Source organism: Thermobia domestica, chromosome 15 (genome assembly GCF_964235325.1).
Source record: "Thermobia domestica chromosome 15, izTheDome1.hap1.1, whole genome shotgun sequence".
NCBI classification, from domain to species: domain Eukaryota; kingdom Metazoa; phylum Arthropoda; class Insecta; order Zygentoma; family Lepismatidae; genus Thermobia; species Thermobia domestica.
Genome location: NC_137468.1, coordinates 172,530,425 through 172,550,936, shown reverse-complemented (window position 1 = coordinate 172,550,936; position 20,512 = coordinate 172,530,425). Strand labels below are relative to the sequence as shown.

General features: G+C 35.6%; 1 protein-coding gene across 2 annotated transcripts in view; it reads left to right on the top strand.

The window, feature by feature from the left end:
* Window positions 1–18,649, top strand: part of LOC145671365 (uncharacterized) — a 30,553-nt gene extending 11,904 nt beyond the window's left edge. For both annotated transcript variants that reach the window (XM_081740429.1, XM_081740430.1), the window contains one exon: window positions 14,609–18,649. In XM_081740429.1, coding sequence (XP_081596555.1) covers window positions 14,609–15,935 — 1,327 coding nt within the window. In that variant the 3' untranslated portion in view covers window positions 15,936–18,649. The remainder of the gene's footprint in view (window positions 1–14,608) is intronic.
* Window positions 18,650–20,512: the final 1,863 nt, after the last annotated feature.

Below are 20,512 nucleotides of genomic sequence, written 5' to 3'. Positions count from 1 at the left end.
GTTCACAAGAGATGACCTCGCATTCACCCGCAGCAGATCGACGTGGACCTTGCGTTATCTCCTCTTCAAGTAATCCATCCGATGAGGACATTATTTTGGAAAGAATTCATCCAAGGAATACAGATGGGCGGAAAAGAGATGGTGGAACCACGCATAACGCAGTAGGTAGAAATTGTCGCTCAACACGAACACGAAATGGTGAAAGGAATGTAAAGTTAAGTGTAAAGATGAGCGAAATACGTACTATGAGTAAGTTTAGTGGTAAATGTAATGAAAATGCTACTTCTTTCCTAGAAAAATTTCAGGATGAGTGCAGTATAATGTGTATAGATAAATCTCAATATATGAAACTAATCCCTCATTTATTACTCCCACCATGTTCTTTATGGTTTAAAGCAGTACGGGATCACGTCAATACATATGAGGAATTCAAAGCAGCGCTGATTGCAAATTACGAAAACGATTTTTTACTTGCAAACAGAGATGCCACGATTAGAAATCAACCTTTTAATCCTCGCTTGCACAAATCTGTTGTTGATTTTGTTGTAAATACGTATAACGAATTAAAAGTCGTAAATCCACTGCAATCGGAATCTAGAGTGATTGCATCTATTCGAAATCTACTACCGTTTAAATTACAACAAATCCTGTTTTCTACGCAATGCATGAGTTTTAATCACCTATTAATGCTTGTCCAATGTTATGAAACTCAATACCATGCACAGAATCATCAAGCGGGATTAGGCAAAATTAAAAACAATTCAGATCACCTTGTATCTGTTCGGAATCTAAATATCCGTAATGTGAACGATACGGAACATAACCTAAATCGAGTAAATTTAAACAATCAGAACGAGCAAAATAGACAAAGATATGTTGGGAATCCACCTAACCTAATTAATCGTGACAATCCTTATGTCAGACTCTATAACCAAAGTAGATTCAAAAATAGACGAAATACATGGCGAATTCCAGAAATACAGTAAACTACATGGATAGACGTAATCGTAATTCAAGAGATGGCACTTCGTGTCAAAATCAAGATAATGACACAATTCCTGTACAGAATAACAATGCGGGACATAATCATGATTGTGCGGTACAATGTACTTTATTGGAACCATATACGAGTATGAATTTAAACTAACTGCAGCTGATGTGGTAGGGGTTAAACCCATATCAGCTATAGATTCTCATGAACATTTATCTTCAAATTTATGCGATAATGTCAAACCCATATCAGCTATTGATTCTTATGAACATTTATCTTCAAATTTACGTGTTCATGTTAATGATGAGAACGACCTTTTACTTGACGTATCTGTAAATAATTATTCGGAAATAGCAGTCAATAGATGTCAGTATCAATTTATGCCTGTAGTAAATCGTTGTTGGTCCAAAGATGATAATGTGAATGATGGTTTTGATGTTGAGGAAAACTTTGTATTTTTAAAATCATACAGTACAGCTAAAATACCTGTCAAAATCAATGGGTTAAGCACGGAAGCTTTATTGGATACAGGCGCAAACGCCTCGTTATTATCATATTCGTCATGGAAAGCAATTACTAGTGATTATTCGAATTCTAAATTACAAAAGGCTGAGAATCTCATTATAGTCGATTTTACTGGTAAACATAAAAAGAGAGTAGCTGGAATTACTCGTGTGACAATAGCTATTCAAGATTTTGAAATATCTATTCCTATTCTAGTGATAAAGGAACTGAATGAAAAACTAATTATTGGTTTAGATTTATTGTCTCAATTGCGTGTCATGCTCGATTTCAGAAATCAAACGTTAACTATACCCGGCATACCTCAGGAAATCGTTCAGAAACTTCTTCCTAAATCTGATGATATTGCTTGTCAATATAATAATGTTCCTAATGTATTGAATAATGTTGCTGTAAGTTTAGAAGGTGGTAAATTAAATGATCAACTAACGCAAGTCACACAAAACTTGATGGATCTAAAAGATGATGTATTGTTTTCTGAGTGTGTTAAGTCACTTGAAAGTAGTCTTGATTTTATAGATGATGCAGTAAAAACTCACTTTAAGGATATCCTATATAAACATAAAAATGTCTTTTCACAACGTCCTGGGTGTTGTAAGGATTTTGTTTATTCTTTTAAGGTTAAGACAGACAAACCTATTGTGACTAAGCCCTATATAATTCCCTACCGATACAGGGAAAATGTACGTCAGCAAATTACAGATATGTTGAGAGATGGGATCATTAGGCCTTCACGAAGCATTCACCTTAATCCATTACATGTTGTTCCTAAGAAAAATGGTTCTCTACGTGTGGTTTTGGATTTGAGACGCACGAATTGTCATATTGATTTGGAACAAGTGAGGTATCCTCCAGTGGAAGAAATATTAGCCTCTTTACAAGGGAATGCAGTATTCGGAAATTTAGATCTAGTACTGGCTTATAATCAGGTCGAATTGCATGAGGATTCGAAACCGTACACGGCATTTAGTTTTGAAGGTCACTTATATGAGTACAACCGTGTAGTCTTTGGGCTTATCAATGGTAGTGCGGCGTTAGCTTCCTGCTTAAATAAAGTCTTAGGTCAAGACTTACGCAGCAACGTGATAACCTACGCTGATGACATCTTGATAATGGGAAAAAATCCGCATGAATACTTGAAGTACTTAGATATAGTTTTAGATAGATTGGAAAGTTCGGGTCTTACTATCAACCTACAGAAATCCAAATTTCTACAAAATTCTATAGAATTCCTTGGCTACCAAATTGATGCATCTGGTTTACAGTTCAGTCAATCTAAAGTACAAGCCATAGAGGATCTGCCTGCGCCGTTAAATGTGAAACAGACACGGCAAGTATTAGGGCTCTTCAATTGGTTTCGCAAAGCCATCCCGCGATTTGCTGAGATAGCCCAACCTTTATTTATGATTATAAAGAAAGGAGTACCATGGCAATGGGGTCCGATTCAAGAACATAGTTTTAATAAGTTGAAGGAGAGCGTAAAGCGAAACATCCATTTGAATCACCCTCGATATGACGTTCCTTTCTATGTCCAGTGTGACGGTTCTCAACTTGGAATCTCTGCAGTACTCTGGCAACCAAATCCAACCATTAAGGAACCGGCCGTTATCCATTGCGCTAGCCGTACTTTAAAGAAAGCTGAGAAAGGATACACCACGACAGAAATCGAACTTTTGGCCGTACGTTTTGCGATACAAAAATTTGCTCCATATCTCAGTGGATGCCATTTCATAGTACTTACCGACCATAATTCATTACGATACCTTAACAGCATACAGGGATATAATAACAGACTACTTCGCTGGTCGTTAGAGCTTCAATCTTATGACTTTGAAGTACAACACATTAAAGGGGTAGATAATGGACCCGTAGATACCTTATCACGTCTGTTTCCTGGAGAAGAACAACATATCTTGTCCATCAACGAATTTAAGGTCTTACAGGATGAAATAGCCACCATTTCAATGGAAGATCTAAGAGAACATCAACTGAATCATCATGAATACAACCAAATCATGAAACATTTGTCTTCATGCAGTGAGGGATGTAATTGCCCCAAACAATGGAATTCCAGATTTAAATTATCCAACGGAATTCTACTTATTAAAGATTTTAAATTCAAGTCTAGAAACAAAATTTGCATTCCACCTACGTTGACAACCCGCATATTAAAAGCTTATCATGACGATTTCGGTCATTTTGGTTATGTAAAGGTATGTGCCTTGATTAATAAATCTTTTTATTGGAGAGGAATGAGAGCTCAAATCAAAAATCATATCAAGGACTGTATTGAATGTATGCGAATCAAACATAACTACCAGGCTGTACAAAAACCTATGCTCTCAATAACGCCAGAGAGACCACATTCGTTCTTATCTATCGATCTATATGGACCGTTACCACGAGCAGCTACCGGAGAAACTTATCTACTTACTACTATGATTATCTTTTCGCGCTATGTAGTAGTTTATCCTCTGCGTAGAGCAACTTCTACTGCTATCATAAATAAAATCTTGAACGTATACATTCCCCATTGTGGACCTGTCGAACACATATTATGTAATAATGGTTCACAGTTCAAAAGTGATGTGTTTATCAAAGCAATGAACAAGGCTAACATTAAAATTCATTTCGTAACTCCTTACCATCCTAGCAGCTCTGTTGTAGAAAATGTGCATCGTAATTTTGGTATGTTGTTTCGACACTTTTGTAAAGATAAGCATGCCGAATGGATTAAGTATGTCAGTCAAATCACGTATCTTTTGAATCATTCGATATCAGACACATTGGGTGTGTCTCCTGCTAATGTACATAACGGTTCTGATTTGATTTTCCCTGTGGAACAACATTTTAATGTCGAGTTAGAAGATTCGACAATCAGAGATTCTTCAAGTTTAGTGAATATGGTAAAAATTCGAAGACGCAACAAATTTTTGAAACGTAATTCTCAATTAGAGTCTTTACAAGAAGGAAAATATCGGATCCAGGTCCATGACTTAGTTTTTGTTAAACAACATCCACAAAGTAATGCGTTGTTAAAGAAGATTTATAAATTTTGTGACATTTTCTCAGGTCCTTATTTATGTTTCAAGGAAATAAACCCTAAAGTTTTTGAATTGTTGAACGCTAAAACGGGTACGTCAATTGGACTTCGTAATATAGATGAGTTGAAGGTTTGGAGGCCTACCCAGTATACAAGAGAAAAATGGATGCGTCTAGTGAAAAGGTTAGTTGCACCTGACATTCTTGCTCAAATTAATAAGAATGAAGGAGACAAAAAAAAGGGACTTCTGTTTATGTAAAAATAAATTTATTTTCTTCCTTTTGTTCGTCCGAACGTAGGTTACGTTTAATTTTTGATTTTTACTTAATTTTCTTTAATTCTCATTAACCAATGATAATTTTCAAATGATTTTAATTGTCTTGTTAATGTGAAGAATTATAATTTGATTCATAATTGATTAAACACAAAGGTTAGTTACATTATATTGATCTGTGTTGAAACTTTGTTGTCAAAGATAAATGATAATGGAATGAATATTTTAGCATAAATGTATTTATATGAAGGAAACTTAATGAAGTTATACACGAGGGGCGATCAAAATGTAAAGGACATAATTAATATAATACCATTATTATAAACAGACCAGTAGTTCTTAAATATAAAAGCCAAGCTCCCTTGTAACTTTTATATTTAGTCCCATTATCGGGCGACATTTTATACAACGAGATACTTTGTATCGGTTGATAATTACCTGTATCTTGGGCAGAAAGTGCTTCTACACAAGCACTATACCTGTTATAATGTTAATTAAAAATAACAAAAGAAGAATGTTTTAATATATGTAAGAAATATACATTATTGTATAGTTGGTTGCTATGTAGTTTGTTTATAGATACTCCGTAACATGTTTTGATTGCAAGTCAGTTTATGTGAATATACGTTAAAAGAGAATCAACGAATAAATTATCTAATTCTTATCATGGACTTGTAATTTCAGTAGAAAAGGTGATAATACTAGTGAATATAATTACGGAAGATATTTTAAGGTATAAACAATTATTGCCACTAAAGATTTACTTATATTATTAGCCGAACCAGGGTTGACGACTACCTTTGGTGAGTCGTTGTAATTACTGATCGGAATTTTTCCACATATTTCAGAAATATTCGCAAATTGCTTCTTTTTAACCAAATTTTTTTATCACTTGTTGTAGTCATCCAACCGCTAAAGTTTATGGAGGTTGGCCTTCTAAGAAATAGTACTTCCGTCCTCCAGTTGAATTGTTTCAGTGTATGTCTGATAGCTGGACACCGAACATGACGATACTTACATGCCCCAAGACATGACATGCCAGGTTATTTCTCCAATTGGAGCAAGAAAGAATGAATATTTTGGCATCGCTTGGAAAACCACTAGATAGAAAGGATAAATTCCATTCACGTTGAGTTCTAAGAGATGAAAATAAATGCAGAGAAAATGAATATAATAATATTCATCAGCGCAGAGAGACAGAAAGCATGGAGAGAACAACGAAATTTAAAGTCATAAGCATAAACAATCTGCGTTTGCTTCTTGGGTTTTCTCTACCCTTATAGAATAAATCTCCTTTAATAGCAATAACGAACATAATTTACAATGCTTAATTCCCTCAAAAACAAACTCTAATATCAGTCTTTGAATCGAACGCAGAACATTTCGAATGAGTCTCACATGCTCTCCCCGATCTAAGGTGTGTTTAAATAAGCCATGAAACTCCACACTGCCATAAAGCTGCCGCGGTTCCGTCTGAAGTTTGAATTTTATTTACGGTCTTTAGACGTCTATAGGTTGACATTTGGCTTCAGAGAAAAGCATTTGATCTGTAGATCAAGATCAGGTAAAAGTTAATTCACAATCTTCACAAATTACTGTTACAGCTACATATATGTGAAACTAATCGAGGATTTGTATTGAGAAGAGCTAAAATATCCGAGCTGGAAGCATTTAAGATGTGGTATTGGCCCGCAATGCTGGACCGAAAGGAAAAGGGATGAATAAGGACTAAATTAAGCTAATGAAGGAAGATAGGTCATGAAAATAATAGGAAAAAGAAGAATATGCGTGTTTGGCTATTTTAATCGGCACTCCGATTGGATAGGGAAAGGTAATAGGAATAGCATAAAGAGGAAGACAAGGGATTCAATATATAAACAGTTACGAAGAAGAGACCTTATCAAGGTATAAATCTGACCTCCCAAGAGAGTTAAAATTTCAAAATTTCCGTGTTGCCCACCAACCTATGGTTGGGATGAACAGGAAGAAATCGAATATTTAAAGTTTTGTTTCCTAAATTTGCGATATGAGCACTAGTTCTTTAAGGAGGATTAAAAAAAGTTATTTCATAAATCTATAAGGCCAGCTTTAGCTCTTGAAGGGGGTGTCCTTACCTGTAATCCTGCGTGAATGACATCTCGTAGCTTTGTTAGTTAATATAGGAGCAGTGAAAATAAAACTTCGAAAATGCTAATTGCAAGCTTTCACATAAATACGACGTTAAGGTGTCGTGTTATTCTATGAAAAATCCCGCGTTCAAATATTGGCTGGTACAAGTTATTTTTTACTCTCAAACTACAGTCTTCTCTTAATATATATATAGATATTTGCATTTGTTGTGGATTATCTTAAATTTTATTGACCAGTGGTTAGTGGATGCTAGGTTTGGTCAAATACCTTCATACTTCGCTTTCTTTTGACTGCGTAGATTTTTTCTGTGCCCGGAATGTGGTCTTTGCGGGGTTATGCCGTGTATACTACGGATATTTTTACGTACTAATTTATGATCTTGATTTAATTTTGACTTTTTGTACAGCAAATAAAATGGACAAACCAATATTTGCAAGGTTGACTCGGTGGTCAGATGGCTAAAGTGTTGACGTCTCGAATAAATGGCCGCGGTTTCAAGTCACATCAGGTGAAACATTTTTCTTTCTAAGCATGTCTCTATGTGTATATTATTATGTTTTTCCTGCATTTCTCGTATGTTATCTTAGATTATGTGTTCATGGATTAGTGTAGGTTAAATCAGATTTCGTTATATATGGTTACACTTTTGTATCTGTTCTTCAAAATGGATATCTATGTGTTCATATTTATTAATAATTATTTATTTATTTCAAATTTAATGGTCGTGAATTATCAGTGATTAGGTAAGGGTGTGTTTGCAAAAAATATAGAACGATGCCATAGCATATTTTTTTTCCACAATGCTTTATTTTCCCTTTACTCAGGAAGTTACTGCCAGTGTGTACTATGCAGCTAAACCTTCCACTCAGTGTTGGTGCTGAAGCCTCAGTTTTCTGAAAATACTCGCCCTGTCAAATCACGTATTTGGCCATTCATTATATGTCAGCACCTGTTTAAAAATGACCTATGGATTTTTATCCTGATATAAAAGAAATTATATGTGTTAAAATTGTATTCGTTTTATTTGTACACACACACTTTTACACTACATTTTAGAACAGGCATACCAATTCTGGTTTCGAATGTGGCGTAATATGACGACTAATTTTTTGTACTCTATATGTAAATCTCAATGGTGTTCTATTGTTCATAACGTACATAAGTACAAACGCAGGGTTTTAGACTAGAGCTATGCTGTGTGTAAGTGCCGGCAGTCTCTTAAACAGATTTGCTCCTCCGTCCGTATGTGAACAGGTATCAGAGCAAAATGGTTAAAAAAATATTGAGAAACGTTTTGTTGCAACTGATTCAGCCTTCAGAGAATAGGTTCCAACTTTTTACTTAACTCTCTATTCAAACCTAAATTGATATAAGTTAACCATTTCCAGCTTCAACGTTTATTGCTATAGATTGAATATTGTAATATAGCGAGAAGTATTTATTTCCAATATTTCTCAGCGTCTTAACACAAGTTTCACGACTATACAATGTACTTTACCAACACCGAAGATAGTTCAAATTTACTAATCTATCCAGTTTCAAAAGTAATTTCCATACTGAATAAACAGTAAACGTTTTAATGATGCTGCTTGTTATTAATATTTCAGCGTTCCTCGAATTGATTCAATTTCGCCCTTTAACCCTATACTCAAACGGAAATTTCTTCAGACTAGCAATTAGTTTTAGACTTGACTAACAAAACCAGAGAACGAAACGTTAACGGATAACGAGAAATGATTATTTGAAAATGATCCTCTGTCTATACACAAGACATAATTACTGTCTAAAACGCTCTGTCAAAATGATTTCATTTTATATGTATTTAAGTGTCCCGTAATTTCGTTATTTTTCTTCGTTGAAATAAGACACTTTCATCTGAAAATGATCCTCTGTCTATACACAAGACATAATTACTGTCTAAAACGCTCTGTCAAAATGATTTCATTTTATATGTATTTAAGTGTCCCGTAATTTCGTTATTTTTCTTCGTTGAAATAAGACACGCCCATCAAAAGTACTTAAAAATTTTCAGTGAACTGGTGAATTGGCTTTGAAATGGTGCTTTCAGTTGAAGAGAAATCATGGTATAGGGATCTTGAACCTCTACAATTTTATAATGGTGCACGTATATTCCTTTCGAGCGCTAATGTAACTGATCCAAATTTACGCCTTTTGCACTTGGTGCTCAATAGTAATGATATTCCAAATTTATTTAGTTCGGCTTCTCTGTGCCGTTCTTTGATTATGCTGCCACCTATTGGTACCAAAAGAAACATTGGTAGAAGAAAAGAAAGAAAAGGAAAACTGAAGAATGTAAAAAATAAAATGAAATGTTTGAGTTTTACGTCCCACCCTTATGCCGGTTAGGCTAAAGGAGACGGTGATTATGAGAAATGAATGAAATGGTAGAATGAAGAAAGTTGGAGGAAACGGGAGAACCCCGAGAGAACGCACGCACACGGTTTGTCCACCAGAAAGTTCACTTGGCGGGAGCAGGGTTTGAATCCGAGACCCCATGCACCAGAGGTGAACGCTCTACCACTGAGCCACCGTGGCCCCCTGAAGAATGTAAAATGTTCACGAAAGTTGTCTACGTGTTAGTGCAAACTATTAGTTCATTTTCAATTTAAAAAAAAAAAAAAAAAAAACGTGATGTAAGTGCATGACATTCATTGTGACCAATATACGGGACTAGAAGTTAATTTCACCTGTTCTCAATATTACATTTTAGATCGCCTAACAGATGCTACCACCCGAAACTAGATGGTAGACGATTAGGTTGAGCGCATTGAGCAGATTCATTGAGTGGCAACAGGAGAGAGGTATTGTATTGTTCCGATCCTGTAGGCCTTGTAATACAGGACAAGGCTGTGTTGACCGTGGTGAGGAACCGAGCAGGTCCTGTGGGGGTTACTGAATCAAGAAACTGGTTTGTCCAAAATGCGCGAAACCGTAGTATCGAGGAGATGTTGTTTGGAAATGATTAGTCCATTTGTGTTCTGATTTTCATAAAGAAAAACTGTATAAAATATCTATAAACTCTTTGGGATCAGCGTCCCAACAATACGTGTTATCTCCTACTTTAACATTCTGTTCAAACTGAAAGTGCTGCAAATTAACTACTTTCTCAACATTTATCTCTATAGATTTAAAACAGAAATGGATAACTAGTAATAGCTCTTTGAGATGGGTCCAGTGTACAAGGAACGGATTCTATTTTCGATTTTGTTACTCTATTGAAACCCGTTGTTACAGATGTACTACTTAAAGTTTGAGCTTGAATTGGTACATTTTGGAAGTCTTAGTTTCACACTGTGAAACGATATAAACTTTTTTTTAACTTCGGTATTGTATAACACGTTTAATATACCCCCTCAGGTTCATACTTTCAGTCATACATAAAAGAGTAGTAGCTATGTAACAGATATTTGGCAGAAGTTATGTGAGTGGTTAAAGAAAATATGCAGTCTTCAGACTTTGTCCTTCACTGCCATCAGTTTATACCTTTATCCTGGTTTGAAATATTATCCTAGTACACAGGGATGTTGTTACTTTGTTCGTCTTTCAGCCAATGATGTATGTTTCAACCACGACAATTTTTACCATTCCCATATTTACGTTGGTTAATTCACAGATTCCGCTAAGACCGTAACACTTGTTCATAAATGCAAATATTTTAGAAATTTTGTAACATTTTGAATTTCATGAATGTTGTCTTAGTGTAAGCAAAATGTTTCTGTGAGATTTTTGAACAGTTTTTTATTTCCTTATTTCCGTTTGTATGCAATATTTGCCCGCTTCTTTCCCTGTACTAACTAGCTTATAAAGGAAAGCTAAAGATATTAGCTCTCTGGTAAAGCCTTGGACTTACAAAAAAAGCGTAAGTTTATGAGTTTTATATCCGTTTGTGTCAACTTTTCGGTATATAATGATATATTTTTAGTGCATGAATAATTATGGAAATAAAGTTTTGTCCCGTTGATATGTGTGTCTCCGAAGTTTACTAGTTTGTAAAATCCTAATGGTCAGTACTAGTAATATCACGTTGTAAGGGAAATTTGTTTGGATGTATAATAATTATGTAATTATTAGTTGTTGCTGTAATCAATAGAATAAATGTTGTTAGAATAGACCTATCACGCAGCTACAGTTTTACTTCCAGTCGATCAGGAGGGAGAAAATATCAGTTGACCAGATTTAAAAATGTCATCTCAAATGTAAGTAATTCTCAAGAAAGAACAAATTGAGAAAAGGATGATTTTCTCGCCTATCTCACCATCAATTAAACTTAATTGTCACAATTCCAGGATATTGATTTCTCTCTCTTTCCATTCGGACTATTTCTTTAAAAATATTCAAAAGGAAACAAACAAAGGAACGTGTTTTTGTACTCTATTATGATCTACTAATCTTCATAAATATGATCTAGTTTTTTTAAAGAGTAGCTTTCGGAAAAATTAACTTGCACAATTGTGCTTGTTTGGCCGATATTGTATATATTAGTGATTCTATCTATCTGCAGAATTGTGTAGGTGAGGGCTGAATGGGTTAAAGAATGTTACTAACACGCAGGAAAAAGACTGCCAAATGTTAATAACGTACTTATCGAGAGATGAAGGAAAAGAAAGTTTACATCGTTACATGTATAGTTAACATTTACAATAGTAAGACATCATATATTTTTAGAGAATGAAACCGATATTTCTACGATAGGCGGGTCACGTCGCTTGCGTTAGTAATACGCATGGGAGCTGTAAAATTCTTCTGAAACGTTATGTCAAAAACGATAAGGTAATATTTAAAAGTAAAATACTCTAAGAATAGGTGATTATAATCCAAGTTAACTTCGTTTAATGCAGGATGATGTCCAGTTAAGATTTTATATTTATGAGGTGTGGGACTTCGGCTTCAATTAATACTGGGTGAATGAGTTTCGTTCGTATATTCTCGAATGTATACTAAAGTTTAAGTTGAAGTATATATTTTATTTTCTTGAACTTTTAAATTTGCTGCTACAATTGCACAGTGAAGATTATTATGAAAATTTCAAATGAACGTCACGTTTGTTCCAAATAATTAACTCATTCAACCGTCATTCCTAATTTCACGAACGTGTGCACAGTATGTTGTACCGGTTTGTAACCAGCGAAACACACACCTGATTACACCTGACCTCTAAAACAGAATGTACAGAAAACCAATTCTTAAATTCAATTTTGAAATTTCGCAGATCGTTCAGTAAATAAAACCCTGAGCAAACTTACGCTTATCGTCCCTAGTTCAAAATTTGTGCAGGATCGTGATTTTAATTCTTACTTTAATGAGATGTGGACCGGTTTCAAGAAGCATTTCTGCATATAAAATTACACTTTGACAAAGACAATGTAAATAAAATGTATACTTTCTTCGGAATGTGTTTTTGAAATCGGAATTTTTTAAAAAAAAACTTATTGTGAATTATATTTTTGTATTTTTTACGTTGTAAGGGTTTATGAATGTGCAGTGTTCTTAGGCATATAGTCTTACGTGATATTTATTCCGTCAAATTTGTGTTTAAAAAAGTCATATTATGTGTAACGCCCTCAAGCTACGTAGACATACTTAGTGAAGAGTGTCCATAAGTTTTGTCCCGTCAGTATTTTATTGTAGTAACGCTTAAATGAAACAGGTAATATAAATATGAATTATTGAGGAAGATATAGCTATTGTATAATGCTCCATATCAGTAAGGAAGCACGTTTGGAAAGGATAAAGGCGTTATTTGAAAGAGAAACGATGAAAATACTTTGTATCCCAGTAAATAATTCTCATGTCCTACAGTACAAGCTTTTTTACTATTTTTGACGCTGCACGTGTTAAAACATCTAAAGAAGTCTATAAGTGGGTTTGAAGTTATATGGGTTTACAGCTTATTTCACAACATCCGCTTGAAAAGTAGTTTTCTTAAAATATGCTAGCATAAATGTGATCACTTAACTGCATCAGGCAATGCATGATGGAGATCTATATGTTATATATTAACTTTATATCATGGTAAATTTATATTTTAAGAATTTTACGGAAATTGCCCGTTGTGATCTCGTCGTGCGTAGGTAACTTGCTCGTTGGTATTGAGTAAAGATTTTATAGGACAAATTTCACCTCCCTAACAGAATCCACTCGTCATATACTCTCATTTTCCCGTAAAATTTAAATCTCTTCTCTTACCCGTAGGATCTTCATTCTAATGACAGTAACGTAAAGAAGAAGGAAAGAAGTTTTCTGGCTGAGATACAGGTGCTAGCTTCACTGTAAAATTTTATTTCACTCAGTTTACCCATTTCCTTAGCTAATAGCAGATTAGCTGGATGTCAAATGTTTGTACTCAGATATAATATGCAGATTGTTCACATTTTCCCTCTTGAATGTTGTATTTCCCAAAACACTGATGCACGCAACAGCTTTTTAAAAGTAAAAGGCTAGGGAGCAACTGTCCTCTCTCTAACGAGAAAGACTCGTCAGATTATAATTTTAACGTACAAATTTAATCCTTTTTCCGCCCCTATGATTCCCATTTCAATGAATTTAACATGTTAAAATGCCACTTAATTGTAGACACTCAACATATTTAAAAAAAAAAATATTTCTAACAGTTCAGGTTCCTGTCTCTTATAGTGTGATGGAAACATATTTCTTCCATTTTGCGGTATTCAGATTTTAGCATTTATCTTCACACGCCCCTTTTACTTTTAACGTAAGAAAACAATAATGACTAAAGTGTTTCACATTCTTAATAATACTCGAGGAACATTGTTTAGAAAAAATCCTGTAACAGCTAGATTACAAACCCAGTAGAGAATTTTGACTTCTTCTAAAGACGTTACAGCAGGGTATAAGAAATTTAAATTCTATGTTTTAAGCACAAACCTACAGGCATTAGTAATAATCTAAGGGTGACAAAGGTGCAAACGCTTGTCCACAATCCCTTAACGTGAAATTCAGGTGTCATGATATGTATTTCAAGAAATACATAAGGATTACAAGAAATTGAAAACTCTGCTTCTCAAATGTTTTCATTACATAATTGGGCCAAATATGTATCAGATGTTACCACGTAGTTATATACAGACGCAAAGATTGTAGTACCCGTTAAAATTTACTTTTTCACAGCTAGAGATTTTATACTGATTGAAATGAAGATTTTTTTTTTAATTTAAAAGTTGTTATACTTTTCCTTTGTTTCTTTGTCGTCATAGTAACAGTTTTCTGTAACTGCAATTGCGACAAGTTCTCGTGATTGTTATATTTTCTGACACAAAAATTGATGACATATAAATATTTTTAGTAATATCGGATGTACATCTTTACTTATAATAATAAAATGTTTATTCAACATGGCACACAATAAGTATGTTTGTAGTTACTTGAGTTAACTCTGATATGGTATATACAAGTAATTGTACAAATTGACATATTAAAAGCAAACTACGTGCTCTTATTTTTAGAATAGAGACATATGGAATCACCTCGAGAGTTGTCAGTTACATATTAACACAAAATTTTATGTAAATGAAACAGAAATATGAAATTCAAAGAATTATTTCATTTCTTTGTTGTTACTTATTAATTACCTTCATTTACACCTCCTTGTTTATTGAATTTCTTACAGGCGCAATAACGAATTTGCTCTTCACAGAGAAGCGAATACCTTTATTGGGTTAAGAAAAATCTTTTCTTATTCCGATGAGAAACTTCCAAAGCACTCTGGCAATGGATTTAATCGATCACCTTTGTCAAGACATATGCTAACACATAAAAGTGAAAATCACATCACGTACCGCAAGAGTGTTAAACGCTATAGTCAAAGATCAACATTATCAAGCGAAAAGTTAGTACATACAGCGGAGGAATCCCGCATCTGCGGAGAGTGTGGAATGCTATTTAGTGTACGTTCAAGTTTTGTTGCACACATGTTAACCCACACAAAAGCAAAAACTCTCACGTGTGAAGAGTGTGGTCGGGAATTTCATCAACGTTCAAGTTTGGCTAGACACATGTCAATCCACACAGGAGAAAAATCTCACACATGTGATGAGTGTGGAAAGGCATTTACTCAACGTTCAGATTTGGTTAAACACGTGTTAATACACACAGGAGAAAAATCTCACAAATGTGAAAAGTGTGGAAAGGGATTTGGGCGACGTTCAACTTTGGCTACACATATGTTAATCCACACAGGCAAAAAACCTCATACATGCCAACAGTGTGGAAAGGGATTTAGTCAACGTTCTGTTTTAGGTAGACACATGTTAATCCATACAGGAGATAAACCTCACACATGCGAAGAATGTGGGAAGGGATTTAGTCGACGTTCTGTTTTGGATAGACACATGTTAATCCATACAGGAGATAAATCTCACACATGTCAAGAGTGTGGAAAAAGATTTACTCGTTCATATTTGGCTATGCATATGTTAATTCACACAGGGGAAAAACCTTTCACATGCCAGCAGTGTGGAAAGGGATTTAATCAACGTTCTAATTTGGCTAGACACATGCTAATCCATACAGGAAATAAATCTCACACATGCCAAGTTTGTGGCAAGGGATTTGGTCTACGTTTTGTTTTGGCTGGTCACGTGTTAATCCATGCAGGAGATAAATCACACACATGCGAAGAATGTGGGAAGGAATTTAATCGACATTCAAGTTTGATTACACACATGTTGATCCACACAGGAATTAAAGCTCACAAATGTCAAGAGTGTGGAAAGGGATTTACTCGACGTTCATATTTGGCTACACATATGTTAATTCATAAAGGGAAAAAACCTCTCACATGCCACCAGTGTGGAAAGAGATTTAATCAACGGTCTAATTTGGCAACACACATGTTAATCCATACAGGATATACACCTCACACATGCGAAGAGTGTGGAAAGGGATTTACTCGACGTTCAACTTTCGCTACACATATGTTAAACCATAAAAGATGAAAATATCATACGTTCCGAGAATGTGAGAGATTATTTAGTCATGGTCATCACATTGCAAAAGGCACGGTGATACATAAAGGTAAAAACTCGCATCTGCAGAGAGTGTGCAAAAGAGATAAGTAAACCTTTGAAATTAACTACGAACATTTTAATCCACACACGCGAGAAATCTCATGCATGCCCAGAGTGTGGAAAGGTATTTACTGGACGTTCAGCCAGAAAATCGAACATATTGGCCAACAAAGCTGAGAAATTCAACATCTGTTGTCAGTGTGGAAAAGGGTTTAGTGTAAGTTCAATCTTGAACACAAACTTACTATTCCATACAGGGAAAATTGCTCAAGTTTTAAAAATGTTATAAGCAGTTTTGTGTGCCCTCAAATTTTACTACACAATTGTTAATCTACATTGCAGAATATTCTCAAACATGCCAACAGTGTGGAAAATGTTTTAGTGTATTGTCAAGTTTGGCTGCAGACATGTTAGTGCACACTGAGCAAAAACCTCACGCATACGATGAGTGTAGAAAGGAATTTAGTCTTCTTTCATGTTTCGGTACACATATATCAATCCATACGACAGTAAAGTCTCACACTTACCAAGAATGTCGAATAAGATTTAGTCAACGTTCACACCATACAAAACACATGTTAACATTAGTCACGGGTAATTTTCCGGGAAGATTCCAAAGGTTGAAATTTTCCGGGAATTTTTGTACACTTCTCCAAAATATAATTGCACGCCCGATCTTTTCTAACTCCCTTAATATTGTATGTTTCACAACAACGCATTCTGAGCTAGATGAAGAGAAGCAACGAAAAAAGAAAACTTCTGAACAAGGTTTGCGGTTTGAAATTCTAAGTTTCTCCTTTGGGGCCGCGGTGGCTCAGTGGTAGAGCGTTCACCTCTGGTGCTAGGGGTCTCGGGTTCAAACCCTGCTCCCGCCAAGTGAACTTTGTGGTGGACAAACACCGTGTGCGTGGGTTTTCTCGGGGTTCTCCCGTTTCCTCCCACTTTCTTCATTCCACCATTTCATTCATTACTCATTATCACCGTCTCCTTTAGCCTAACCGGCATAACCGTGGGACGTAAAACTCAAAATTTCATTTCAGTTTCTCCTTTGTTACTTCAAATAACGATACTTCTAGTTTACACAGTACATTAACATTAATGCTGCAAACATTTTTTTAAAATGAAAACACATACTTCTCGAAGAAAAACAAAGATGTTCATTAAAGCAATGGGAGATAAGGAGTTGGTTCTCTATCAATGCAACTGAAGAAGCGCTCTCTAGTTGTTCCGATAGCCATGCGTGTCAAGTTGTCTATTTTTTGTGTTGGTGCAAAATGTGGAACCTGGTTCGAATCGCTTTCGATGCCTTTACTTTTTTTTTCAGTTATTTTACCCGAACAATTTTATAGAATATATATTACAGTGAGGTGATATACAGCTTTCTATTCTGTCTGAAAATAAGGTGTACAGCCGTAAAACCATTTATGTACATCTCAAATATGATTTGCCCCCGCCAAGTGAACTTTGTGGTGGACAAACACCGTTCTCGTGGGTTTTCTCGGGGTTCTCCCGTTTCCTCCCACTTTCTTCATTCCACCATTTCACTCATCTCTCGTAATCACCGTCTCCTTTAGCCTAACCGGCATAACCGTGGGACGTAAAACTCAAAGATTTCATTTTTTTTTTCAAATATGATTTCTCAGTACAAATCATTTCTTGCATCGATCCATAAGATTTTCGTAAACCTGTAACTAAATATGGAGTTCTACTGTCCAGAATAACAATATCAGATCTAATACATCCTTCATCACTACCAGAACGCAGTTCTGTTATTATTATAAATATACGCTTCTTAGACGTGAGAGACACGTGTTCGGTTCGCGACGGGAGCTAATGTGGTTTGGGGCCGATGTTTGGCTGTAGGATCACTCCTCACACAGCCTCGGGGCTCAAAGGGACAGTAAACTCAACATCAAATATATGTTATTATTATTATACGCGCTTTTCGTGTGAGAAACCCGCGTTCTATTCCCGGCGGAGCTCATGTGGTTCGGGGCCTACATTAAGCCCCAGCTTTACTTATATAGCCTCAGTGATGAAATGCGCACTAAACTCAAAATCTATTATCATTATACTTTTTTTTTTTTTTTTTTTGCGAGAGACCAGGGTATCATTCCCGACGGAAGTTGATATTTTTCAGGGCCTAGGTTAGGTTGTAGCTTTGTTTCTCACATAGCGTCACTGCTGCAAATTGCGCTAAACTCAAAATCTAATAATATTATTATTATTATAAGTAAGAAATAAAAAACACGTTTCAAGGTTATAAATTTGATGAAATCTTTTATTTCCTCCCAGTATGGACTTCATTGTTGTCTTGGTGTATCAGAACCATTTTAGATATGTATTCACGACGATCTCACATTTTTTTCACTTAAAAGCCTTAATACCTGTCAATAGTATCACCGCTTGCTTGAGTCATTTGCACCGCACAAGAATGCACTTAGTTACATAACACCTTGGGCATCACCTTACTCCGAAAATTCTTACTTGATATTTTACGAAAGGAGATGAGGTGTGTTCTCTATTTTCAAGTCGGTTTCGTTTCAGGTTCAAAATAGTTCATGTAAGCCATATATTCAATTATATTTTTTAAATACCTGGTTGTATCCTCTTTTTAAAATAAATGATATGGTCAAAAATGAGATCTCTTTTACATTTTCGTATAGAAAAACTGGTCTGAAGAGAAATGAAAGTGAGTTGAGGCCATAGGTGGACGCTTTTTAGTATCTTAGATCCTGCGCAGGGCGATGTTTCAACTTCGAGAGGGAAACGTACACCTAGAAAAAAAAAAAACTAAACTTGCTGCCAACTGTGTTCAGCATTCAGATTTTGGAACCTGCCTCGTCTATATTTTCCTCGTGCTCTGCCACATTTGTGTCTTCAAGACTTCATTACAGTATGTTGTAACTTCTGATACAAAATGTTTACGATTTCTATAGTACACCGAAAGTTTTGATTTTGCAATACTGTCATGGGTAACATCAATGTCAGAATTGTAGAAGGTGCAGTGCAGCGAAGTTAATTAAAAAATATCTTTCACTTTTAGAAATGTGCAACGCAAATTCTCACAGTAGCATGAGAAGTTGCACGGTTCGTCAACAATTGACAAATATCTAGTGGATTTTTGGGGTGATATCCTTCTAGTAGAGGTACCCAATAAAAGTTCGGTAATGTGTACCAAAGAGCCAGTTAGGTTGCGATGAGCTATCCGCTCTATTCGACTCGACTCAGATGAACCATCCTCTCGATTCGGCTCGGTTGAGGTCTTCCACATCTTAGTAGACGTGATATATGAGCGGTTTTTCTGAACTCAGCTCTATAGTGAACAAGTCGCCAGCCGATGACCAATTTAAATCAATTGCACAATTAGAGTCGGTACGTTTCATTCAGCGCATTTAAATGGACCGAGATTCGTTGCTAGAGGTTAGATCGGTTGTTGCTCTTATGGAAATGACTGTTGTCCGGTTTAGTGATTCTTCCTGTATCTGATCTCTCCTTAAAGACATTTTTGGTTCGGCTGTGAAGAGTGCTACAAAACAAAGTACTTGAAAAGTCAGGTGTAAACTTCCTACTCGATAAATTTCTTGAATAGCTATCTTTAAGAATTAATGTATTTACGAAATGTTCAGTGGATTTTATCAATTCAACTGAGTAGGGCCATTTTGTAGATCTGGACACTAGAAATCCAGATTTATTTTGAGGTTTACGAAAATCTTACGGATCGATGCAAGAAGTAATTGCACCAAGAAGGAATCACAATGAGTTATATAGAAAAGATTTTGCACCTGTGCACCTTGTTATTACTGGATAAATAAGAAAGTCCATCATCTCCTTGTTATACATATACTATAAAAGTATACTTTAAAAATAAAAGAAAAATTAGAAAATGAAAAGATAAGAGCATCGAGTGGGACTCGAACCAGTTTAAAAGTACTAAATCCGCACAGAAAGCAAGAACTTAGCTTGCATGGCTATCGAAACAACAATGAAGTTCCATTCCTATTTCATAAATAGAGAACGAATTTTTTGACAACTCGCCCTCCCTTTTCTAACGAATATTGTGGTCGAAAGGCGTTTGTAAATTAACTTACAACCAAGTTTTCTGCATTTACCAAGTACTTCCCTTTAAAGAATTCGTAAGCGGGCCCAGGTTGGACCACCAGACGTATTCGTTGGCCCGACAGCTATGGCCGCCTACAGCGCACCATGCGTTTTTGTAAAAAAAAAAAAAAAAGAAAGAAAAAACACCTATTGAGCCGCCATGACGGCTACAAGTAGGCAAGCCACCATGCAATAGCCGCTACAAGTTGGGATGTCATCTTGCAGTTGCAGGCCTACTTCGGGCCACCACATTGCAATAGCGGGCCTGCTTCGGCCCCACAATGTTGCCACTTTCAAGCCCCCGTTGTGAGATGGCGTGCCGCCTTCGAGCAGTTCTTCAGCATATTTATGGAATCCTTTAATAAACTCATTAATCCTTTCTCTCGCATTGTGCATACTATTTC